A 26543-nucleotide genomic window follows, 5' to 3' on the forward strand; every position below is an offset into this window, starting at 1 on the left:
AAAAAGTATCTATCTATCTATCTATCTATCTATCTATCTATCTATATACACACACACACACACACACACACACACACAGAGAGAGAGAGAGAGATATTTATGGACAATCCATGAGTGTTTGTTTTTCCACATCTTTTAATAAATATTAAAATAAGTCAGTGTAGTTAGGTTTTTGAATTGAGCAGATATATAATACATTGGAAAAATAGACCTGAGGAACCTTGAATTTCTATTTACAAAATTCAATATATGAACTTTATATGACAAAGTCAGAATATTATTAGTCATATCATAATCATACAAGGAGTTCATAGTAACACATGCACACACTCACACATACATGCATACATAGAAACAGTTTGAAAGCCAAATAAACATTTGACATGTTAAGAATGACTGTATTACACACATATGACTGCAACTTAATACAGAATAGAAACCTATAGTTTGGCACAGTATGAAACTAAAATGAAGAGGAAATATGTTGAACTAGGAATTGTAAATTCAAATCAAAATCAATGACAAAGTATTTTATCAGTAACATCTAACAGTCTTAGTTATTTTGATCTCAGACTAATGGACCTCAGCTTTGCCCGTTTGTCTTCTTTAGCCCCGGGAGAGTGAGTTCATACCTGTTTGATCAGAGAGAAAAAGTTTTTCATAAACAGACACCATCTGTATACCTACTAAAAAATTATACTTAAAATATTCTCAGCTGTTCAATAAAAGTTCTTCCACTACACATTTAATAGCCAACAACTTCTGCTGTCCTTACCATTCTGTTGAGCCCTTCAACAGATCTATTTCAGACATATCAATCAAAACCTATGGAAAAGGAATGTTACTTGTTAGAAAAAAATCCCAATAATGCATCAAACTGGAGAGGTTGTCTTAGTTTTTAGTTTAGAAGTGGCCTGGTATGTTTATGCCAATACATGTTTGGTATCTACTAACCATTCCAATCTCCTTTCGCTCTCTTTTATGAAGCATTTTATTGTTTTTTACGGCAACGTCCAACTTTCTGTTTCTTGCTTCCTCCGGTGACACTGCAAACTCAAAACTGAGATCAACAGTAAGGTTAGAGATCTTCATAACATTTCAAATAAATCATTTAGAATACTTTGCTTTCAAGAAGTGAAAAATTGTACTAACGTTTCATCAAAGACTGGATTCACAGTCTTCTTTTTAACCGCGGTGCGCTTTCGGTGTTTCCATGTCTGGTCAGGCAGCAGATACATGCGAACGTAAGTGTCAGAGCCACTCTCATTGGAGGAGAACAGATTGCTAAAAGATCAGTGAAGAAATATAATCATTCATATGATTCTTTAAGATGATGGGCAAAATAGTTGCTATAATAGTTATCTTACTTGCAGCTGTTGACTATCACAATAAGCCGCTTTCTTAAGGTGGCATAACGCAATGTAATCTGGATCTGTCCAAAGGTGCCCTGATGATTCAAGATGGCCCTTTAATTAACAGAGAAGTTCACTGGTTAAATCTGAGGATATGTGTAGGATGAAACATTTGCACATTTGGTACTGAACTTTAACAAATCAACACTGAACCAACTCAAACTCAAAGAAATCATTCACATTTTCAGTCATGCAAGTCCTGTGAGTGAGCAGGAAGACCTAGAGGGCAAAACATTCACAGAACAGTACAGATCAAGCCACAGATATTTAGATCACCTTTCAGAGGAAGGAAAATAAACAAACAGCAGGTTTGTAGACAGCACCTTCTGCTTGTTTCAATCATTAAAAACAATTATACATATCAAGAGAGGAATATTTAAAGATCAAATTCAGTATACATGCATGTCAGCCATAGTTTAACTCACACTTTACTGTAGTGCATTCAGATTCTGTTTATCTGCATATAGTTTGTTTAATCAGCCAAGTGTATAATGAATTTGGTCTTTTAAATGTCACTTGATTTGTAACTTAGTACAGACCTAGTAAAATGGGGATAAGCCTTGTCTCTCCAGTTTTTTTTTAATGGAGCCTTCTGCAGAGCTGCTTATAGCTAAAATATTTTACCCAAAAACTCTCAAACAATTCTGCTATTTATCACTCACCCTCTTGCCATTCACAAATTTAGGTGAAATTTGAGAGCTTTCTCATTCTCCATCCCGAGATGTTTAGAGTCCAGGAAATAAACCAAAAACATTGTCAAAGCAGTCCACATGACTTCAGTAGTTCAACTGTAATCATTTTGAGGAGGAAAATGCCTTCCTGCCTCTGGCGCCTTGACTGCAGCTCTGCACAAGACCTTTGGCCAGTGGAGAAATGTTCGTGCCCGACTGAGCCTAGTTTCTATGTTATATGTGTGTGTGTATGTATATATATATATATATATATATATATATATATATATATATATATATATATATATATATATATATATATATATATATATATATATATATATATATATATATATATATATATACACACACATATAACATAGAAACTAGGCTCAGTATGTGTATGTGTATATATATATATATGAAATTATATTATTTAATAGCTGAAGCTGATATTGTCAGTGCTGTTCTTTTCATTTACCAAACCATGTGCTTTCAAAATTGGAGCTAAACAAAAAAAAAAACTAAACTAAACAAAACAATAAACATATATAGAATATTGTACCTACTCTGGGTAAGGGACACTGTCTGTGAGATCAAAGCGTGAAGAGGCAATCGAGTTCTCCGACAAAAGGCTGTGGGAATCATAGCGTCGCATTTGACTGGGGGTGGAAGGGGTCGATTGCAGCCCCTCTGAGCCCACAAAAGTGCTTCGTCTGTAGGGAGGATACTCTGCTTGGAGATCATTTAAAGGCACAACTGAATATGGAACCTGTGTTCTGGAGAGCGGGACTGATGAAATGGGCCCTTTTTCTTTTGGGTTGCTCTGTACAAGCGGAGCTGCAGCTGGAGGTGGAGCTGGATTTGAAGCTAGATTTGAAGCTGGATTTGGAGCTGGATTTGGAGTACGAGGCTCAGGGCGAATTTGGGTAGATGTATTTTTATTCTGAGGTGCTGGAGTGACAACCTTTTCTGGTCGTTTCTCTAATGTAAGAATCTAGTAGGATGACAGATGCAAGGGATTTGTTAACTATAGATTACATTTCAGAACAAACATATCATTATTCAGCTAACATATAGGACTACTTTGCAAAATATCTGAATGAGATAAGGGTTTTACCTAAGCAAGCATCTCTTGAAGCAACACATACCACTACTGTTTAAGCATAATTAATTTCTTACTTAGTTTACAGTTTCCTGAGTGAGGCAAATTGTCTGACACATGTAATATTCTTTAGATGGAAAAAAAAATTGATTTGGAAAATATCAGAATGACAAAAAAAGTAAATCACTCTGCTACTCTGAATTAATTTATATAAAACTGTTGATTATATTTACAGCCTGTAAGACAGGTACATTATAAGTAACTGTAATTAAATGATATAAAAATCATCAGTAATTCTTTACTTTTTGCAGTGTACTGTCATGGCAGATGGCATGCCTTTGACAATTTAACTTACTAAAATAAATTAAGCATGTTTCAACTTCATAGTTGTCAAAGTCTATTTAATGTAATGTAGGCTAAAATTACTTGTAAGTTTAATTTGATTTAACATAAAAAGTTATGATAGATTTATAACCATGTGGATAAGTATTTTTATTACAGTAACTAGTAACTTTTTACACCAGACACTGGCTAAAAATTTGGGATGTTTCGAGCAGACCTTGCATCAGCTGTCATTCAATAGATGAATTACCAACCTACGTCACACATGACGTCACACGGGTTCCCGGTTGCAAAAAGAGACCAGTTGGAAATGCAAACATGTTGTGTTGTGCAGTAGGATGCCAAATTTGAAAGTCCAAAAATAGAAAACTTACTATTTATCTTAACTTACTTAACTTTTACCGTACACCACACTGCTTTAATGCCAACCACAGACGTCTTTGGCTAAAAGGGAGCTGAATGAAGTGACGACCTAATTAGAAATGCTGGACTCTGCAGTTCTCATGTTATATCAGGTGAGTTCATGCTATGTTGAATCATTCACATTACTCGTTTTTTATTGCAGAAATGATTTCAGCAAAAACAGTTACATATGGTTAATTAAACTGCGGACACCGAATGCTAAGAATGAAACGTGAAAGTGTAAGTTATTAAGGTAAAGTTGGTTTTGTATTCACACATTCATTCAGTGACAAATTGTGACACACTCCCTATATTGTTAACCACGACACTTTGAATATTCGGTCTGAAATAACCTGCAAGTGTGACTTGAAAACAACAACACTGTTTTTTTGACTGTGAACAATTTTGTACTTTGATAGTCATTAGCTGCAAATATGATTTCGCTGTGTAGAGTTTGCAAATAATACGTTTATAAAATTATATTATTAAGGAGAAAGTCTGAATGTGTGAATATAACTCCAACTTTACCTCTATGTGCGTTCACATACCCTGCCGTACAGGTGTAGTTCGCTGTCAGAATGCAGTTGCTTGTTGATGATTACCCAGGCCTTGTATAGTCCCGTCTTCTTTCCTTGTCTTTGGCTAGGCAGAACCTTGGTTTTTAGCTCTACATAGTGTTGAATCTGGTCATCATGGACCATTATTTCTTGCACATGACCACACAGAACAAAATTGTAGGCATCCAAAGACTTATAGGCCTTTAACTTCTCTCTTGTAAAAACACTTTGAGTTTCAATGAGAGTGTGTATTTGGGGCTGGATGCTTTGGGAGGGTACTATGGCAAATGGACCTGTCAGATGAACGCCACTCACTTTAACGGTAATTTTGCCGAATCACTGTGCTTATCACTGGGTGACAAGCTGTTATATACGCTGAAAGCATTATGTAAATAATATATAAAATATGTAATCAAAATATCTTTTTTTTAAGACAACAACAAACTCTGTACCGCATCGAATGTCATTCCTTCGCTGTAAATACTAGCGCTCTGGGTATTTTCTGCCACCTCACTGCATGCGTATCCTGAATGTTTGCAAACATGGTAATTCATCTATAGTTGACTGAAAATGCACCTCCAATGAATGTAAAAAAAACAATAAAGGTCTGTTCCAGGACTTCATTCACATTCAAGCTTCAATATTTTATGCTGTTTGTAATAAACTGTTCAAAATTAAAGCCACAAAACTGTCTGGTAATTTACTGCAATAATGCACTGCTGTGTTTCCTGCTTTAAGAAAAATAAACATGCTAAAAAAAATTAAAAACCTAAATTAAAAAAAATCCCTGTTGACATTAAAGTAATCTGGTTCTTGGAAGAAGCTAGTCAAACATGGTCTGTATTAACCACAATGTATTTCAGTACAATTACTGACTAACAAGTTTGATTGTAACACTTTACAGAAGGATAAGTTAGTTTGTTTTAACGTTAGAGCTGATTTATTTCCCCTCACCCACTCACCCTAAGAACAGCTTTCAACTTGATCTGGCTATTGGGTGTGGAGCGCTCCAGCTGAAAGCGCTGGTCCAAAGTCATGTCAGAAACATTGAGCAGCCGCACCAATGGCAGACTGAATTTGCCCAGTAAGGATTTCTTCTCATGCTCCTTTACCTGAGGCCAAAGGGTAGAAAAGTGAGATTTTATATGGAACATTCCTGCTTTTAGTCCTTTTATTTCTGTTTTGAATGGGTTTAATATAATATGAACTATAATCGTGATTTTAAGAGTCTTACCTCAACATTTAACACTTGGTTTTTCACACTGTGCACAAAGAATGTGAAGCACTCATCAAAAATCGGGTCTTTTGAGCCAAACACAACCTGTCAGAACAAATAAACACTCTGATGAAACACTTCAGGTTCTAAACATCTGATAAACTGTGTTTATAATAATTGAATTATAATATTACACTATAATAATATAAAGAAGTTACCCTGCTTTTCTGATTTTGCCGATCAATGGAAAACTCCACATACGAGTTGGGGTTATTTGTTTTTCTGGTGACCTGTGATATAAAATGAACATCGCTGTAAATAAAGCTCAATAAGACCCATAACCACCAAATAACCCTGTCTATAGTTTAATCACAGCCTTTCTATTGAGACTAGACAGACTTTCACAAATCTGGCACAGAATTTCATTTACCCCTGGAATCAATTCTTGAAAATGACAGATTTAAACACTTCTGCACATTCCTGATTGCAAAACAGCTCCATGGAGTATTTGGATAGCAATGCAACAAACATTTTTATGATTATAAAACTATGACACAGAGAAAACCACTAATATTTCTCTTTTAATTTGCATAATGTGTACGCGGTTAACGTGATCATTTTCATAGTTGAGCCACTGATAGAAACCAGTTGAACAGGTCGAAACAATTACAAAGCAGCAGAAACTCAAAGCTGCGCCTTGACTTTATCATGCTGGCCGTTGAATATGATATAATCTCTGGAATGCTCAGTGCAAGATGGCAGGAGGCTGCATTCCAAACACATGAGACGAAACAGCAGTGAAATAGCTAGACATCTAGCTTGTCGAGGTTTCTGTTTACATTGTTGATGAGGAAGTATAAAATCAACTTCCCAGAAAGGCTAAAATTAATAAATCCCAATTATAATTCTATCATCGTATACTACATATTTTTCTTTATTGAATAAAATATGCTTCCTCCACTAGCAAATCATGTGCCAGAATAATTGCCAGTTTATTTGCTGTCCTTGCTAAAGAAGGGAATAAGCCAAAGGAAAGTGAGTGAGTGAATAAAAAAGTGAGTAAAAAATGGTTGTGTTTAAACTATGTATAAAGGTTATAGAGGAGTTAAAACCATTTTTTTTACCCGAGACTCTTTAGGTGGTTTTCCATGTTTTTCATTATGGGCGAGTTCACGCTGATCTTTCTTTGAAGCATAGAAAAACAGAAAAAAAAAAGAAATATCACATATTAATGCTTGTTCTGATTTATGGTTTCTATTATGACAGGCTGGCAGTCATTTGATCTCATTGTACACTTATACTCACAGGCAGATTAGACGCACAATCTAGATACAGGGCCAGCATAGCACAAGCAAGCCCATCACTGGTCTGAAAGAAAACAAAAAAGACAAATTAGAAAAAATGTGTTCAAATAACCTTAAATTTGATGCAGATTGTTGTTGGATTTTTTACAAATATATTTTTTTAGAAAACACACTACTCAAAGGTGCAGTGTGACATTTTCTGCCACTAGAGGGTGTGTATTTACAACGAACAAAGGTGCAGTTTGATGACGCTGTGACAGAGTGTGGTATTAGGGGTCAAAATTAATTGTTTCTTCGGTGAACCGCGATGCAGATGCGGACAATTTGGTATCAGTTCAGTAATAATCGTAACTGGTTATTATGTAGTGATGTCATTTATCTCATATGCGCTCTGTCATGAGGGAGTCGAGCGCGGGTATTTACGACACTACAGGCACCAACTACTTAAAAATTTCACTGTGTGTGTGTGTTTTCTGGAGAGTCTTTCACTGGCACTTACAGCAGAAGCCCCTATTTCTCTGCGATTGAGGGAATGAAAGTACTCCATTATTCTCTCTCTCTCTCTCTCACTGTGGCCCATTTCACCTGCTGGCGTGACTTTTCCTCTCGACTGCTGGTGTGACTTTTACTCCCCTTTCTTTTCCTCTCGGCTGTAAGCATTCCCGCAGCTGTACCTGTGCACGGTTGCGGGACCCGACCAGATTTCATGCGGCGCGTGATAAATTTTCTGAATAAAGCGATGCAGCGGTCAGTAACTCTGGTGTAATTTTAACAGGAGTGGGCGGTCTCACAATATCGTTCCCGAGCGAGCGAGCAAGCAAGCAAGCGTGGCGTGTGTGTGTGTGTGTGTGAGTGCGCGTGTTTGGTGCTGTCTATGTTTGTGTATGTGTGTGAATGAGAGACAGTGTGGTGCTGTGTGTCCATGTGTGTGTGTGTTTATACAGACAGCTTGTTATAGCCACCCCCCAAAATACAACACTGTGTATGGAAAACATCGTGATGCACCGAAATATTGAATTGAACCGAATCCATGACATGATAATCGTAATCTAACCGAACCGTGAGACTAGTATAGGTTCACACCTCTATGTGGTATCATGGGATGGAGCTCCAGCAAAAATCAGGTTTGTGGATGAGCTAAAGTATTCAAAACTTGAATGTTAGTATGAAGCAGAGTAATGCCTCCTTCACACTGCACGCGTAAGAGTTATGCTATTGTCGCAAGTACGTTATTTTTCAGCATCCATGTTAACAGATTAGAGCAGAGCTAAAGTAGAAGTGCCATGATAGTTTTATTGTTGGGTCTATTTTTCCAGCACTGCTTATTCTCAGGGTGTGATGGTGACACAGTGGGTAGTACAATCGCCTCACAGCAAGAAGGTCGCTGGTTTGAGCCTTGGCTGGGTTAGCTGGCATTTCTGTGTGTAGTGTGCATGTTCTCCTGTGTTGGCATAGGTTTCCATCTGGGTGCTCCGGTTTCCCCCACAGTCCAAAGACATGCGGTACAGGTGAAATGAATACACTAAATTGGCTGTAGTGTATGTGCATGATTGCAAGAGTGTATAGGTGTTTCCCAGTACTGGGTTGCGGCTGGAAGGCCATCCGCTGCGTAAAACATATGCTGGTTAAGTTGCCGGTTCATTCCACAATGCTTACTCTCAATTAGTGATGTGTTGATCATGACCAAAATCACATTGAATGGCAATTTTACCATATACCGGTAAGGGTGTTGAAAATATTCACTCATTTTTAGTCAATCAAATGCATTTAAACTATTAAAAATACAACAAATATTTAAAAATATATTTTACCCAAACTATAAAACCAAACTTTAAAGTTTCATTAGTATTGTTTTATATTTGTCTAAAAATTGATATGTGACAAAACGTAAAGTACACAAGCTAAAAGTCAAGAACAAAGTTTTTATAACCTTTCAAATCCAAAAACAAACACAAAAGCAGAGAGCAATGTCTCACGCTTTCTAATTTATCCACATTTTAAACAGAAACCATATTCCGTGATGCAGAACTATTTTGCGAAATATCAGCCATAAAATGACCTTAAAATAAGTGGATTAACTTGACACAAGTTTTAAAACAAATTAAACTGGTCTTGAAATTTTGGCAATGAAGCAGAAAAATCTCCATATAACGTGCAACCCAGGTAAAATTGACCTGACGTTTGCGCTTACTGGAGAAATATTCAATTTTTGTTTTAGCCATCTCTAATTGTAGAAAAGAAACGTATTAACAGAATGATATGGTTTTGCTCAAAATTATAAGACTAGTATTGATACAATTTTTCATTTCAGTATTTATCATGTTATTAATGTAAATGTAGCACTGTATTCAATATAAACCTTTGCATTTATTGAACAGATATCCATTAATGACATGCATTTAAATAGGTCCACGACTAAGTTACTTGGTTTTATACAGAACTTCTTTAAATATGGTAGAATTTGTAATGAACTGTATATTTACAGAACAAGATTAAGCATGTTCTGCGAGTGAGTTGATAACCAAAATTGAGTTGCAATGTGTATATAGCTAATTAAAAGGAATAAAAATATGATTACCTCCTTCAGCAGTTCTGGGTTTGAGCGCAAAGAAAACCACTGCAGTTTAAAACGTATCTGACCACTCTCAATGTCCTCCAGAGTGTACCACTGCAAAGAAAAAAAATTAAGCGATTTAGAAAACTAATTTCCCACTCCAATTAACTGCCATTCAGTGAAAGTGCAGCATGAAGCAGATCTTTCCAAAGCTCACCTTATCGATCTCTCTGTCTTTTCTCACATCCCCACAATCCATACTGAACCTGTGGCAAACAGTCTAAGCTCTCACACTAAATCACATACAATGGGTGAAATAATTGCTATGATCGACATTACCTGCCCAAAAAGTCATCAGCGTCTTTGTCTTCATCGTAGAGTTCCACCTCCAACTCCTGCCCTGGGGCTTCATGAATGACAAACTGTTAAAACATATAATAATGAGATCTCTTTAAATTTCTCATTTCCCAACTAAAAAGTCCTGCATATAAACCAGAATGACAACTCATAATCACCTCATAAACTTCATTCCAGCGTGGATTCAGAGTTTCTTTGATAGTCTTTGTTTTGAAATGCTTGTTTCCGACTCTCAGCACAGTATACGGATCTGACTTGCCCTTCACTAGTCCCATCATGTGTGTGTCCTTTGCAACAAGATCGCGGGCCTCCAAAACATGGACCCGTACAACACCCTGAAGATGTTCACATGGTCTAACTTATTCTCCAGTTTGAAAACAGACATTGACAAAAACAACCAATCATTCCCAGTCTTACTCGAGGAAGAGGAAACCTCATTTGTTCAACCTTGACTTGATCAATCAAAGGGAAGCACATGCGATTGGGCAGAACCATGAGAGAGGCGATGACGTCCACAATGGCTGATTCTGACAAATGACTACAGAGTAAACAGACATTTAAATTTGCATGGTGATGATGAACACTGAGTATTACGTTTGTCCTATTTATTGAGAAAAAGCGATTAGATGTGTTAGATTTCTCAACTAAAGGTCTGTAAGGGCAAGAGTTTCATAGGAAAATGGGTGGCAGATTATATTAGTTCAATGTTGGATTATTTTAGAAATGCATGAGATAAGAGCTTGCTGAAATAAACTACATTTTGTATTAAAAATGAAATATTTATGGTGGCTTGAGAACGCCAACATACTGTTATACTACAGATAAGCTTATTAGTCGTTCTTCCCAGTGCTGGAGCAAGCTGAACTGCCGCTCTAGGCAAAGGACAATCACGCCGCCCTCAACCCGAAAGTGAAAACGAAAGTGGCCAGTTAGCAAAGTGAGGACCAGGGGGGGTTGGGGGGGGGGGGGGGCAAGGAAGTGTCGCGAATAAAATTGAAGCTGCCTTCTTTATTTTGCCGCCCTAGGCGTGGATATAACTGCTGAGGAAGCGGGTGGTGAGGGAGGTGTCGCGGACGCCACCCTTGCTATTTGCCACCATAGGCGGCCGCCTCTATGGATGCGTCGGCGCTGGTTCTTCCGTCTTCTTCTTCTTCTAAGACTATTTTAAGAATGCATCTCATCCTAGAGCGTTCATACTACAACCACCAAACTAACACCAAACCTCCAAACTATACTGGATTAAGTTGCAATATCTTTTCCAACTGATCAGATTTACAGTTTTCCTAAAATTGTCCCAGAAAATTTGGAAAAGTCCCATTGACTTAACATTGGACCAAACTTTGTGACCTCGTAACTTTACACCAGACTGTCATACAGACTTAAGGTTGGGCTCATTTAACACAGACTACCAATCTGCCAATCACTGATGACCTTTCAACTTACTAGCCACACCCTAGCCACCACTTACGGCACCCTAGCAACTGTACCATAGACTTCCATTTTAAAAAACTGCCATTGATTTTACATTTGAACATACAAACAACATACCAGATCATACTACCAATACACCAATCCATACCAGCAATATACTGATCCATTCTAGAAACATACTAATCGCATTAGCAACATGCTAATTCATACTAAATTTATGCTAATAACATGCTAATTTATGCTTGAACCATGCTAGCAACATGCTAATTCGTCCTAGAACCGTGTTAATTTATGTTAGCAACACCTTAGCAACCACCTAGCAACGCCTTAGCAACCACCCAGAACAACCTAGAACACCTTAGCAACATCTAAACAACCACCTAGCAATGCCTTAGTAACCAATCAGAACACCTTAGCAACCGCCTAGCAACGCCCTAGCAACACCTATGCAACCACCTAGCAATGCCTTAGCAACCACCTAGTAACCACTTAAAACCATAGCAACCACCTAGCAACACCTTAGCAACCACCTAGCAACGGCTTAGTAACCACTAAGAACACCCTAGCAACGCCTTAGCAACAATTCAAAATACTATAGCAACCCCATAGCAACCACTCAGAACACCCTATCAACCACCTAGCAAGAAACATGCCGATCTATACTAGAAACATGCTAAACTATATGTAGTAATCTCTCTATGTCAACTGTTTCAAACTTTTTGAAAACTACTTCAATTATTTTAACTTTAAAACTACTTTAAACTTTCAGACTAGACTTTCTCAAGCCACCATAAAGTCTGTCTACAAACTTTACTTTTCTAATTTGTTATATATATATATATATATATATATATATATATATATATATATATATATATATATATATATATATATATATATATATATATATATATATATATATACTGTATATATCAAATTCATAGCGAATGAGGATCCCTGAAATACTTAATGTCGTGTCAGGAGTACAGAGTACATCGTCCGTAATATTATTTCTACAATACTGGAAAAGGGACATATGATCATGAATATTACTACATGTACTATCTGCAATGTTTTTTTTTAGTATATACACTCTAGACTGGTATGACAACATTCCTTGTCCTAAGGCACTTTTGAAGGCGAGTTTAGGGTGGCCAGATAATTTCCTGTTTGTTTTTCCCTATTGTTTTGTTTAGTCACCACAGATTAAATGTTATATGTTCCTACTTTATTATTAATTTAACATTTTAACGTTCTAGAAATACATTATGGACTGACAATCTAAAAACCCATTTATTAATTTTTCCAGATATTACAATTTGTGTAGCGTACTGTAGCTGTTTCTGAATGTAAAAGGTAAATGTAATAGTTCTTCAGAGTTTTATAGATCTAAATGCAAAACAAATAAAGTTAGTGCCTCCTAAAAGAAGGAACCTATTCTGAACAGGCAAAATAATCAGCATTTCTAAAACTGATCTATGGAGATCTGCAACAAATTTGCATAATATCAGCCTACAATCTTCATTGGCTACCTGGAGTGCCTGTGAACAACATCTGTTCAAACACTCTCAAACAGTATAGTTGGTAAATGTCAGGTTTGGGTTGATCAACTAATTAGGTTGGTCAACAATCTGTGTTGTTTACATGGTAGAGTAGAATGAGAAAGCTCTGAAGCTGAGATTCAGATATGATGACTGGCGTTTTCTTTCAGACACTAAGCAGTAGACCAATTACAACAGACTAGATCAATTTAGACTCTTTGAAATATGAGATGACATAAAATGTACATTATGAAAAAGTGATTTTGAACTTGAACGCATGTTAATACATGCTTAGGAGGTCTTAAAAACTAAATTTAAAACCTTGAAAATATTATAATAGGGACACTTAAATGTACCTTAGACCTGGACCATCCAAAACATTTGTCATTCCAGTCCAATTGATTTGGAAAGCCTATAAGTTCAATGTAAAATGTTTATAATAATAATAATAATATATATATACTATATACTTTAAACAAGCCAATTTTAAGCATTGTCCATACTCACAGGTCGACGAATGAAAAACATAGTGACTCCACCTACAAGGGGTGCCTGGCCAATCAGAGGTTCTAGAATTACACGCAGCATCCCCTGAAGCTAAATGACAACAACATAAATAATATTAATAATAATAATAATAATAATAATAAAACATACATAGCTGTCATTTTCATATTCTTGTACATTGAATGAGGGCAATGAGGGCATCACAGCAAGAAGGTTGCTGGTTCGAGTCCCGACTGGGTCAGTTGGTGTTTCTGTGTGAAGTGTGCATGTTATCCCAGTGTTCGCACGGGTTTCCTCTGTGTGCTCCAGTTTAATTAGGTAAAGACATGCGGTTTAATTAGGTAAAGACATGCGCTATAACTCAATTCAATAAACTAAATTGGTCGTAGTGTACGTGTGTGAATAAGTGTGTATGGATGTTTCCCAGTACTGGGTTGTAGCTGGAAGGGCATCCATTGTGTAAAACATATGCTGGATAAGTTGGCGGTTCATTCTGCTGTGGTGACCCCTGATTAATAAAGGGACTAAGCCGAAGGAAAATGGATTAATGAATGAATGAATGATTGAATGAATGAATGGACAAGATGCTGGCACATTTACAGTCAATACCTATAGTGGCTGAGAGAGTTCAACGCGCTGCAACTTAAGAAAACAAATGCAAATAGAAAAAAACACCCTCAAATTAAGAAAATATATGAATTGGTTTGGCAGCACATGCATTGCAAATCCTCACAATGCAAACACAAATCAAAAATGTGCTGCAAATCTTCACAGCACATTCAAATAGCATGGACAACAACAGAAAAGCTTCACATGGATGAACTGAAAACAGTGATGGACCCGGCTGTGATTTGCTTATTGTGCAGTTGCTTTTCGCTCAGTGAAGTTGTAGGTGACCTGAAAGGTGAGCTTTTTTGTTTATTTGAACACCCTGATTACATGATTCCTCTGTCTTTTGCATATTATCAGTCTAAATAAACTATATAAAATAACTAAATTGACTTAATATCCTCAAGTAAATAAAATTTCCAGACTGATAAAACTAAATTCGCAATGCTTCGATAATTGTTTAAAGTGAGAGCAAAATAAATTGCAGATAAGAATATTTTAAAATAATATTTTAGTCGGCTAATGATGGAAAAGGACCACATAATACAAATGCAACATGCTGAGTACAGCATTTTTTTAGATCAAAATATGTGTGTTGTTAGGATTTGCAACACATTTTTTTTATTTGTGTTTGCATTGTGAGGATTTGCAACACGTGTCCTGTCAAACCGATGAAGACATTTTCTTAATTTGCTGGTGTTTTTGCTATTTGCTATGCAGCATGTTAAGCTCTCTTGGCCACCGTACAATTCTTTTAAATGATGCTAATCAATTTAAGCAGATAAACAATTGAATCACTATCTAATATTTGTAACAATGGCTGAAGGATCTACAGGTTTTCAACACTGGTCATAATAAGAAATGTATCTTGAGCATTAAAGCAGCATGTTAGAGTGACTCCTGAAGGATCGTGTGATGGCTGAAGACTGGAAAAACTACTGTTGAGAGTTTCAGTCTGAGAATCACAGAAAGGCATGATACATGGAAGTATCACTTCAAACAATCAGTACTTTCCTTCACTAACCTGAAGCCCTTTGATTCCTACTTTAATGGCTCGGTTAACATCAGCATCAATGTCCACATCAGCCTCGTAACTACAGTAGATTAAAAAAGAAGAGATTTATAAAACATATCAGATTTAGATGGTAATAAGCCCACACATTACAGCAGTCATGAATGGGTCAGTATGATAATCTAGTATCCGACCAATGTTTAATGCCATAGCTCACACAATGTTGAGATCAAGGATGACTTCTCTTGTTTCCAGCTCATGTGTATATGCCCGAATGCCAGTAATAGTTGGAGCCTGAAAAACAAATTCACAGTTTTAAGCTCTATAATGTTTGCTCAGATACTTCTGATAGTGGAGTACTTCCTGTTAAGAGCACTGCGCTATTGATTATGCATGGAATTATACCTTCTGTCCCATGTGAACTTTAGTGAAGGTGAAAGTCTTCAGATGAGGGGTGGATGATCTGACGGATGTCTGAATGTTTTCAATGAGTAGTTTCTCCATGTACACTCCAAAGAATGGCCATGACTGCTGAAGAATCTACAGCAAATAAGTACATTTAAGGATGTACATTTAAGGCAAAAACATGGAAAATGTACTGAATCTAAGCGTGCAGCTAAATTTGTGAAATATTTGTCTAATAGATTCATTTATTTTGTTACAAGTGTGCTTATACATACAGCAGGTATTTGCCTGGGAGAATCTTGCAATGCAAGTCAAAATAACAAAAATAAAATGGGTCTCAGAGAAAAGTCCATAACTTCAAAATGACCTCCCTTTTTGAAAATGTTAAGTGATTTTCATTTATGCCAGGGTTTTATTTTAAATCACACCTTTTTGCTTAATATGCCTTTTATAATTGTAAACAGAAGAAAGAAATTGACATTATTTATACTATATCGCACATTACACTGACTTTACACTCAAAAATTGGAAGAAATTTCAAGAAATTTACAATTCCACTGTTTTTACTGTATTAAAAAAAGTCAAATTTATTTTACACCGCAGGAGCAGACATGTAATAAGACGGATATTGTACATCCAGCCAGTTGCCAAATAAAACCCCTAACAAAACCACCGTGCATGGGCAGAAATCTTACCTTGTTGATCCAAGCAGCCTTCTCAACATCTGCAAACTGAATCTATTACGAACAAGGCAAATGAAAGTAATTAACAAACAAGAAATTAATAAAAACATACTTGATAACATGCAGACAGACTTTTTAAACGCCAAAGAGATTTTCAGACCTACAGTCAGACATTTATTATTATTTTTTACTTTATATGGTTATGGATATCATGTGGCTTATTTTATATTATATCAAGAGCAAAAATAAGGTGCATTATTTCACCCTGTTAATGTATAAAGAAGACAACTTCTCTTCATTAGACAGGTAGCCTTTTGGAACAAAAAATCATATGGCTAGTTTTGTCATAGTTAAAACAATAGTTCACCACGAAATGAAAAATCTGCCATTATTGACTTACACGATACCTTTTCAAAAGTTTATGAGTTTTTTCTTCTGCTAAAAACAAATGAAGATATTTTGAAGAAAGCTAGAAACCTGTAACCATTGACTTTCATGGCATTTGTTTTTCATACAACGGAAGTGTATGGTTACCAGTTGAACAGAAGAAAGAAACTCAAAGGTTTGGAAACACTTAGGAGTATCTTTTTTTTTTTTTTTTGGATGAGCTGTCCCTTTAATTTATCTACCAGTATCCTAGTATTTAACTACCTTGTGTCTCATTCTGCTTCACAAAAGAAAGCAAGTTTTACAGGTTCTGAATAATGAATGAACCCTAAACAAAACCTGTTAAGTTTAGCTTGGAGAAACATGACATCTTGGGAATTGCAGTTAATATAAAAGCTAAAGAATGTAATTTAAAAGGTTAAATGCCTATTAAAATGCATCATAATCCATTTTATATTTTTCAGCTTTCAAGTACCGCATTAAAGGGTGTGTCCATTTCTGGTTTTAAAGCAGGGCTGGGTGTTTTCATTAAAAAAAATCTCACCTGACACCTTTGTGTGTGATGTTCCTAAAGCAACACAACAAGGACCCACACCTTTCAAAAGCATTCATTATTGTTTTGATATTAAGCAGTATGCATATACACATAGAGCGTAGCCTACACCATTTTCTAATCGGTTTCCATCATCAGAATCAACTCACGGATACTGTATAGCCCACATGTTGCACAATTATTAATCCAGGAGGTCAAAAAGAGCACCCACCCAAGCTGGCATGTCCATGGCTTGGAGTTCAGTACTGATCACGTCCGTCTCATTTTCCAAAAAGTCAATGGCTGTGTCGATTCTCTGCTCTTTCCACCTGCGGTTGTTTTTCCACATGGTCCACATAAACATGCTCAGAAGAATCCAGCTGACACTTAGTCCAAATGTGCCCGTCAAATACACAGGGTAGCAGATAGCTATCGCCCTCATCATAAACATCAGGAACTCCAGGATCATCTGACTGACATCTTTCGGACTGAGTCCCTCCGGCTCTTTGGTGGAGAGGGGAGGCTCGTTGACCCCGTTACTCATTCTGATTACAAAGTCTGACTCTTTTCAACTTCTCAAGTAGTAAAAAGTAAAAGCGTCCTAATTAATATGTCGTTAGAGATCGTCTGTCGTTGGCTGATCGGTTGTTTTCCCAGAGTACCTGATATAGTAGAAACCATCAGTTCGACACGGCAGAGCAATCCTTCACCGAGCCGTGCACAGCATCACCTCACCCATCACCGCTTTACTTCTCCGCTGAGTCGTCGTGATTGTGTAGGCTCTCAGTTTCTGTAAACTTCCGTGTTTCCCATCCATTGGGGTTTTGTACCTGCCTTGGCCTCGAAGTAGACACGCCTAAATTCCACCCTTTTCTCGGCATGGGAAAGAGTAGGCTAGATCTGTTCATGTTGACAAACAGGATATCTGCCTCGCCTGTTACGAGTTTAGAAATTATGTGTTCTTGGATTTATTAAGATAATTAGCACAGATTTACTGCAGACGAGGGTTTTTTTTTTTGCACGGTAAAATGAGCCGAAATGAACGTCAAAACCATAATCTCATTATAAGCTCTTTATAAGACAACATTCATTTTTCATAGCCTTGAACTTTTGTGAAACTGAAGGTCAAAAATGTGCAATAAAATAACTTCAATTTACAAATAAATGAAACCGCAGTTCATGCACAAAATAATACTTTATACTTTTTATATAAAAGACTTGAAAATGGTGTAAAACCAATGTGTTTGAGGCAAAGTGGTCATTGGTCAAAGTATATGTGAAACGTTTTGGGGAATTTACTTCTTAAAGCCTTTTAATATCTAATGATTATTGTTGTAAATATGAAATATGGTTTGTAAACACGATGTTAAGCTAAATAGCATTTTATTTTGTGTCTTCTGTACATCATGGCAAAATGTATTGTACTACATTTGATGTAGCCTAGTATATAGCAGTTTCCAGTCACATTCATTTTCTGTTTTGCACCATCTCGTGGCGCTTAAATGCATTTACAGCAATATGCCTTTAATGCAATGCCTTTGCAGGTAGGTACTCATATAAATTCTATGAAAATTACAAACAAGGAAATGTCTCTAAAACCACGCGAAACAGACGAAAAGGTATATGGAGGACGAAACCTGCAAAAACAAACAAACAAACAAATAATTAAATACGCAAATTTCTAAATAAATGAGTAAATAAATCCATATCTGCATAAATAAAATAATAGCTAAATAAATATGCAAATAAATACATAATCCTGCCTGCATAAATCAATATATAAGTGCGGCCAGGTACATAATCAAATAAATTACACAAATGTTGGGCGAATAAATGCTAAACTGAAAGCTGATTTTTCCACCCTTTCAAACGTTTACTCATTCTTGAATGTATTTCGTATTTACTTTTCCTCAGCTCATGCTAATGAGAGGGTGTCTGTCAATCATCAAATTTTTACTGGCTTCTGACGATTGACAGACACCCTCTCATTATGTTGAGCTAAGGAAATTAAATACGAAATACATTCAAGAATGAAAAAACGTTTGGGGGGGGGGGGGGTGGGGGGTTAAATTTTCAGTTTAGCATTCACCATTCTCCCATTCGTGTAAATTATTTAATTATTTACATGCCCGCACTGTTAGTATATATATATATATTAACTTTTGTCTATTAATTTGCCTGTTGGTTTTGCAGGTTTCTGTCTGTTTGGCAAATTGATAATCAGCAGTCTTGCTTAATTAAGATATATGATGTAATTAGATAAACGCTGATCGCTGAATAATAATATACAGAGTGTGCTTTATCGCCTTAGTTTCTTTCATTTAACTCTGTAAATTCATTCTATTACGTTTATAGACATGCGAAGAAAAAGTTCTGTCAGAAGTGGGATTCGAACCCACGCCTCCATTCGGAGACCAGAAGCCCCATATTACGGGAAGGCATGAACCTTGAGTCTGGCGCCTTAGACCACTCGGCCATCCTGACAACTGATATTCTCCCGTGAAAAAGCTGCTATATGTTTTAAAGACTGCCCGACCTGCACTGCTGTCTGTTTTAACTACTCCATAGAACAGAATATGCGATCCTAATTTTTAAAGGTTAATTGCTACCAGGTGCGTACACTCGACTCTTAAGCCGTTTAACCTAAAATAAGACGGCATTATGTTATAGGATCAAAATCTAGGCCACATTCTTTTCATATATTTAAAAAACTATTTTCAAACAAATGCCCATAAGGTTTTCATAAAGCAATAAAATTGTGTAAATCGATTTTTGCGCATGTGTATATCCGCGCTTATTTTTAGGGTTGCCAGATCTCTGCATTAAAGTTGGTTGGCTGTTGACGGACTGTATGTTCAGAGCATGTGACGGCTTTATGAATGAATGGAAAAGTAATATATAAGGGCCCATTAATTGCTTCCAAATGAACGTTCCGCAGTAAATATGTAGAATGTTCACCATTGAAATTTGTGAACATTTGTTCAGTTATCTACCCTGTCTTCTGTCCTGAAATGTTGTTCTTTGGGTATATTGCTTTAGGTTGCAGGAGCCAGGTTGAAGATATCAGTGTAATTTCTAAAATATCAAAATGCTGTTTAAGTGCATTTGCTATACCTGGCCAAATGTAACTTTCAATCATCTAAATAAATAAAACCAGTACAGCTTTAATCATTTACTGTTTTCATTGCTGCTACAGACAAGCTGAAACTGATCAGTAACGTTACTTTCCAAACTGCATTCTGCATATTTTGCCACACAGAATTAAGTACTCTACAGGTTCCCATATTAGCAAAACTCGTCACCAACAGTTTAATCACGTGTGGAGAATACACATTTCATTAAGCGTTTCATTCAACTCAGCCAAACAGTGAAAATCTAAATTTTACTTGAAATCCGCGGACTTGGCAACTCTGCTTACAACACACTCAACACGTGATCTGTTACCAAACGCTACAGGGGCGTGGCGCTTGATAACGTGCTTGTTGTCGTCGGTTGTAGTATGTTATGACACCGTGAGTGAAACCGTAGGGATGTCTATCTACCGAAACACCGTCTGGTTCCTGAAGGGTCTACAGGAATATACGAAGTAAGCCATCAGTTATACTTTTTACTTTAGTCTCTGCTTGTCCAACACTCTGATAAGCACAAGTCATACGAACGGTTCTTTTCTGAAATGTCACCCTCGGTAGTGTCTGCAGTTAAATAAAATCAGGTAACGTTAAACTGTCTCCAGGAGCGGTTATGAGGCGGCGGAGAGGCGCTTCACTGCGGCCGATCTGGATGTGAGTGTAAACGGCCGCTCGTTCATCATCACCGGGGCGAACAGCGGCATCGGTAAAGCCGCCGCCTGCGAAATCGCCAAAAGAGGTGAGAAAACATGTCTTTGTAAATACAGCACAATGACTACTGCTATTAAAGCTGACCGTCCATGAACCAAGCAGCTGGGAAGATCTTGTTCATTCATTCAATCAAAATCCTAACGAAAGGTTAAAAGTTTCACCAACAAAAGGGACACAACAGTGACTCCTACTGGCAGATGAAGTGCAGCATTAAAGAAAATCAAAGTTCATTCAAACCTTGCTTTGCTTCAGGCGGGACTGTACACCTGGTGTGCAGAAATAAAGATCGCGCAGAGGAGGCCAGAAAAGACATTGTGGAGCAAAGTAAAAGTGAGGTACATATTTTCAAAGCCACAACTGTGCCATTTCAATAATTTTGTGTCTAAAACAAAAACAGCTAGTTTATGTCTCTCTCTTGTGTTTTCAGAATGTCCATGTTCACTTGGTTGACATGTCCAGCCCCAGGAAAGTGTGGGAATTTGCCAGTGGGTTTTCTGAGAATCATAATCTACATGTTCTGGTAAATTAGAGTGTGTAATAAAGCAGACTGCTTTAATGTTGTGGCAACAGCATGAAAGTGCTCAAACACTGTGCAGTGATTGTATTTTCATTAGGTATATCAAATTGTTTCAACAGAAAGATCTTTCATCTACCCCTAAGTAATATATTTAATTTGTCTAGCTATGAGTGGTTTGCATTCATCATTACAACCATTGTAGGGTGTAAAATGTATGTATAATATGTGTGTTATCAAGTTGTCTGTACTATTGTATTGTTCATCCACTTATTTATTACCATAGATCAATAATGCAGGTTGCATGGTCAATCAAAGAGAATTGACTGAGGATGGCTTGGAGAAGAACTTTGCGACAAACACACTCGGTATGAAAGTTAATTCATAACTTTACTAATTTGATACTGATCTTTACTTTTTTCCATAATGTGTGCCACAAAAGGTGAGATTCTATAAAATCTTAGTTTTGCCTATTTTATGATATTATGGTACCATTTTTTTTTACAGAGATTTTAAGTTTTTAGTGTCACCTATTACAAATGGAGAGATAAGAGATTGGCACGCATACTTTGTTTGTTTTACAGGGACATATATACTGACAACAGCACTGATTCCAACACTGAAGAGGTCAGAAAATCCAAGAGTGGTAAGTGAGAAGAAATGCATGTTCTTGTGTGGGTCTTAATGAATTATGTAGTAAAAAGCTGCCATTTATACAGTGCCACCATATATCTCTTTATTCTTACATTTACACTTATAAAGTTTCCAGATATGCATGACTTTACTGACATGTTTTCAAGTTCATAATTCAGAAATAAATTTTCCCCAAAACTTTAATAACTATAATTTAGCTATCTTTTTTTCATTTTTTATAATTCATTAGAGATTTTTAAAAATCCATTACTATCATTGTTTTAACAGATCAGCGTGTCGTCTGGTGGAATGCTGGTTCAGAAATTAAATGTGGAAGACCTTCAGTTTGAAAAAGGTTCTTTTGACGGCACCATGGCTTATGCGCAAAACAAGGTACTATTATAATAATTTTTTGTTTTCCAGTGAGCAAACTTTGCACTGCCTCTCACATTATATAAGTATACTACTATTTGAATTTATCAATGAGAAACCATAGAAAAATGTTGCTTTTATACTTTTGCTGGCTTATCAATTCAGTCCATTGCTGCTAACAATAATAGTGGTGCATAACAACAGGTTCCAGCAGCATCCCCGGCCTACCTTTGTTACAGTGATCATTATATTTTACAAAGATGGAGCCGATTCACTGCATACATTTTGTTAAATGAATTGTTGTTAACGTTATTTTAAGTAAAGATGCCAGAGTTGTTAAGTGTTTGTGACCTTTCTCAGAGGCAACAGGTGATCATGACCGAACAATGGGCAACTCAGCACAAAGAAATTCACTTCTCATCCATGCATCCAGGCTGGGCAGACACTCCAGGTAGGCAGCTTCTGTCTACGTCATCATCTTGTAGACTCTGTCTTATGGCAAGTCGTTTTAATGTTTAATCTATATAATTTACAAGTATCTACCACTAGTATGTTCTTCTACTTCTTTATTAGATACTAGTATATTTTCCATTAAGTACTACTAACCTGTTCAACAGTGTACTTGCCTAAGAAAGTACTGTGCTGTATAAGGTTTAGGGGTAGTACCCACTTATTACCCAGTTTATGTAATGACTATGATAAGTACAAAGTATATACACGAGGAACGACTGAAATAAAGTGCTACCAGTAGCTCTAGTCTAGTATCTATTGATTAGATGGCAGACTAGTAGCTAATCAAAAAGCACTAGTCTGTAACAAGTACTAGCATCTATTTAATATATATATATATATATATATATATATATATATATATATATATATATATATATATATATATATATATATATATATATATATATATATATATATATATATATATATATATATATATATATATATATATATATATATATATATATGAATACCTAATGAATAAGTACTAGTATCTAAAAATTAGAACTAGTCAAAACCGAATAGTCGATATCTTGACCTATCCTCACAGAAGTCAAAGGCAAAAATCGAAAGTCTGATAACAATAGAATGGTTTCTATTCACGAGTGAAGTATGTACTAGTATGCAATGACAAGCACTGCCATTTATTTAATGGGTAATATAGACTAATAGTTACTAATACATACTAAGGTTTACAGATTAATTGTTAAATGGCTTGCCATAGATGTCTTGCTTATAGTAGTCATAGCCATTTTTCAATTTCAGCCACTAAGATTTTTTTCCCCTGTTGACAGCTGTACGCTCATCCATGCCCGATTTTTATGAGAAAATGAAGAATAAGCTGCGTACTGAAGCGCAGGGTGCTGACACAGTGGTGTGGCTGGCCGTATCAGATGCTGCCAGCAGACAACCCAGTGGCCTCTTCTTTCAAGGTCAAGAAAAGTTTTCAATTTGCATAACTACCTGTCACGTAACACAGTGGTTCTCAAACTTTTAAACTAGCGACCCCCAATGTAAAATCGTCAAGAACTCGCTACCCCCCACTACCAAAGCATATCCAAACAATAAAAATAACTTTTTTAAGCTGTTCACAATATTTTAACTATATTTACTATACATTACAGGGCTCGAAATTAACATTTTTATTGGTAGCTCTGGTGCTCCTAACTTTTTCAATTTAGGCGCACCAGCCAAAATTTAGTGGCACCCACCAATTATCGCACTGTTACTACAAATTTTTATAAACGGATTTATTGCATTTGAAATCAACACTAATCAAAACTAGCAAGCAAATATATATATATATATATATATATATATATATATATATATATATATATATATATATATATATATATATATATATATATATGAATGCGTGAGGAAAATATGTCTCAACGAAATCCTGTTATCACAAGAAAATACATTTTTATAGCTTAATTGAGTGACCAAGATACACGGACCGCTTACTGGCCCTGCAAGCACTGTTTGACATGAGTGAATCTGTTAACGATAACTGTGCTGTGTTCTCACGGGTGCTGTCTGATATTGCAGATGCTTTTAACGTATACCTTATTATTTGCATACATCACTCTAATAGCAATACCGGTCTTTTCATGAGCTGCAATATTAGTTTAATCTTAGTCAGTGCAAGCCCTTTTGCGATAGTGTACGTGGTGTTAAATTTTACATATAGCTGCCACTTGCACAGTTGACAGCATCTGGAGATTAAATGAAGGATTAAACAGAACCTCTTGTGCTTAAAATGTGTCTGTGGCAAAACAGTTACCTGAAAATTCTGTCCCACAGACTTTACAGTGAATGCTTTAGTTATTTTCATTTTCATAGCCAATGGAAGTCTTTTAACCACTCTTCGAAAAGTGTAGATGATCAGTAATCAGATGTGCCATTATTTGTAGCTTTAGGTGTTTCTAAGACAAAATCTGTCAGTGTTGTTTCTCTCATCTTCAGCAACTTACATTTTCGCGGTTGTAGTTCCTGTCATCTGAATGCAGGAGGCGTTGACTGAGTGATTGACAGCTGATTTTAACCAATCCATTCGCATTCAGTTCTAGAGCCGTGGGCCAATAAGAAGAGCGCGAAGGCGGGGCAAGCGTTGAAGGCTTTGTTTACTGCGTCAAGTTAACATGACATCAGTCTTAAACTGTTCCTGAGCGCTGCGTTTCAAGTGCAAAGATGCATTTTGTCTGAATGTGTCCTAAATACTTTATGAATTCATCAGTAATATCTTTAAAAAACTAAAAAAATATTAGCTTTCACTTGTAATACTGAAAAAATATATATTATAATCACTGAAAATTACACCGTTTTTAAATCACTCTCTCGCGACCCTTTGAAATTATTCTGTGACCCCCAGTTTAAGAACCACTGACGTAGCAGAAGGCATGCTTTAATATTCTGTGCACATTAAACATGTCTCTGTATAGCAGACTAAATGTCTCTTTAACAAATAACTAAAATATCTTTCAAAAACATTTACTTCTGCAGACAGAAAAGCGGTTTCTACACATTTGCCTTTGGCCTTCTCCAAATCTCCTCCAGCTGAAGACCAGAAGTTGATGAACTTGTTGGAGGAGCTGGCTGACAAATTCAAGAATTAATCAGCTGTGTTTCAAATTTCAGCGGCCAAATCTGAAGTGTAGCCATCATTCCACAAAAAGACTGGTATTTATTCTTAATAATGGTAAGAATTGCAAAGATGTAACAAAAAGGTGTAATCACAACAACCTGAATTGTTTTTTTCAATATTCTAAAAATCTACACTCCTATTCGTTACTCTACTCAATTAGTTGAGACACTAAAACACCCACTTCTGCTATTGGAAAGGAGGAATATGGAGTTTCTCAAGTAAAAAGTTATCAATGTTGTTTACATGCATTGCACCTAGTCATATTTGAAACATCAATGTTAAAGCTGCTTTTTTGGTTTTTCAGAAAACTGTTAAAAATAAAGTACAACAAAGTTTACATTGATTAATCAGACAACCTCTGCAATCTCTAAATAACCAATGATTTTGTTAAATAAATAAATTTAAAACTGCTATGCCAAAATTAAATCAATTTTAAATTGGCCTCTTGCTGGCCTACAAAGTGATTTCAAGACTGAATAGCTGCGTATGACACAATAGTCATATTATCATGAAAATAATATTATAATAAAATAATCACTGTGTGAACAAATATCATATTAAACAAATAAATATTATAGATTTTGTGTTTGTCCCGTATATACACACACACATACACATGTTAACAATTTACTAACTCATCATTAACAATTAAATCTTTTGTATAAGCTAATGTGTGGCTATTGATATGTATTTTTTGTATTTAAAAAAAAATAAATGAACAATATAATTTGGGGGTATTTTGCATTTGTAGTAACATTTATGTACTTCAGAAAACAACTTGAATCCATGTGTTAAATGCGTATATTGAAACCAAACCAGAGGAATTGTATACTAGGGACACAACCAAGCTTTTTAACTCATGGTGAACATTGTCGTTATTAGCATTTATACAATTGGTCAATTTTTTTGTGATTGGGATGCAATAAATAGATCAAAAGTGACAGTATGCCCCTGTTGAACATCCTATTCTTACAGAATCCTTTATAAATGCAGTT

At 36.1% G+C, this 26543-nt stretch overlaps 2 protein-coding genes and 1 non-coding gene across 3 annotated transcripts; 1 reads left to right on the plus strand and 2 right to left on the minus strand.

Moving 5' to 3' along the window:
- Positions 1–117: 117 nt before the first annotated feature.
- On the minus strand, positions 118–17836 carry esyt3 (extended synaptotagmin-like protein 3). Its single transcript, XM_056465268.1, has 23 exons — positions 17260–17836; positions 16121–16162; positions 15426–15560; positions 15238–15314; positions 15033–15102; positions 13400–13489; positions 13249–13304; positions 10338–10458; positions 10079–10255; positions 9903–9985; positions 9781–9829; positions 9588–9677; positions 7011–7073; positions 6830–6889; positions 5924–5995; positions 5724–5810; positions 5452–5601; positions 2653–3080; positions 1368–1466; positions 1153–1284; positions 955–1060; positions 776–825; positions 118–632 (listed from the first exon to the last, which is right to left on the minus strand). The coding sequence occupies exons 1-23, from the start codon at positions 17569–17571 to the stop codon at positions 584–586; spliced, it is 2598 nt and encodes an 865-aa protein (XP_056321243.1). The 5' UTR covers positions 17572–17836; the 3' UTR covers positions 118–583.
- Positions 17837–19401: 1565 nt separating this feature from the next.
- On the minus strand, positions 19402–19511 carry trnal-caa (transfer RNA leucine (anticodon CAA)). Its single transcript has 2 exons — positions 19474–19511; positions 19402–19447 (listed from the first exon to the last, which is right to left on the minus strand). It is a non-coding gene; the product is annotated as a tRNA-Leu (tRNA).
- Positions 19512–20490: 979 nt separating this feature from the next.
- On the plus strand, positions 20491–26130 carry dhrs12 (dehydrogenase/reductase (SDR family) member 12). Its single transcript, XM_056465270.1, has 10 exons — positions 20491–20613; positions 20761–20894; positions 21119–21201; positions 21294–21386; positions 21667–21748; positions 21965–22026; positions 22302–22406; positions 22746–22836; positions 23693–23830; positions 25407–26130. The coding sequence occupies exons 1-10, from the start codon at positions 20558–20560 to the stop codon at positions 25517–25519; spliced, it is 957 nt and encodes a 318-aa protein (XP_056321245.1). The 5' UTR covers positions 20491–20557; the 3' UTR covers positions 25520–26130.
- Positions 26131–26543: the final 413 nt, after the last annotated feature.

Source organism: Danio aesculapii, chromosome 9, assembly GCF_903798145.1.
Source record: "Danio aesculapii chromosome 9, fDanAes4.1, whole genome shotgun sequence".
Classification (NCBI taxonomy): domain Eukaryota; kingdom Metazoa; phylum Chordata; class Actinopteri; order Cypriniformes; family Danionidae; genus Danio; species Danio aesculapii.

Excerpts from the sequence above, each read along its gene's own strand:
- dhrs12 (XM_056465270.1), top strand. The coding sequence starts at position 20,558 with ATGTCTATCTACCGAAACACCGTCTGGTTCCTGAAGGGTCTACAGGAA. Across the intron at positions 20,895-21,118 it reads CTGCGAAATCGCCAAAAGAG|GCGGGACTGTACACCTGGTG; the intron begins GTGAGAAAACAT and ends GCTTTGCTTCAG. Across the intron at positions 23,831-25,406 it reads CAGTGGCCTCTTCTTTCAAG|ACAGAAAAGCGGTTTCTACA; the intron begins GTCAAGAAAAGT and ends TTACTTCTGCAG.
- esyt3 (XM_056465268.1), bottom strand. The coding sequence starts at position 17,571 with ATGAGTAACGGGGTCAACGAGCCTCCCCTCTCCACCAAAGAGCCGGAG. Across the intron at positions 15,103-15,237 it reads ATCCTTGATCTCAACATTGT|TTACGAGGCTGATGTGGACA; the intron begins GTGAGCTATGGC and ends AATCTACTGTAG. Across the intron at positions 1,061-1,152 it reads AATCCAGTCTTTGATGAAAC|TTTTGAGTTTGCAGTGTCAC; the intron begins GTTAGTACAATT and ends TGTTGATCTCAG.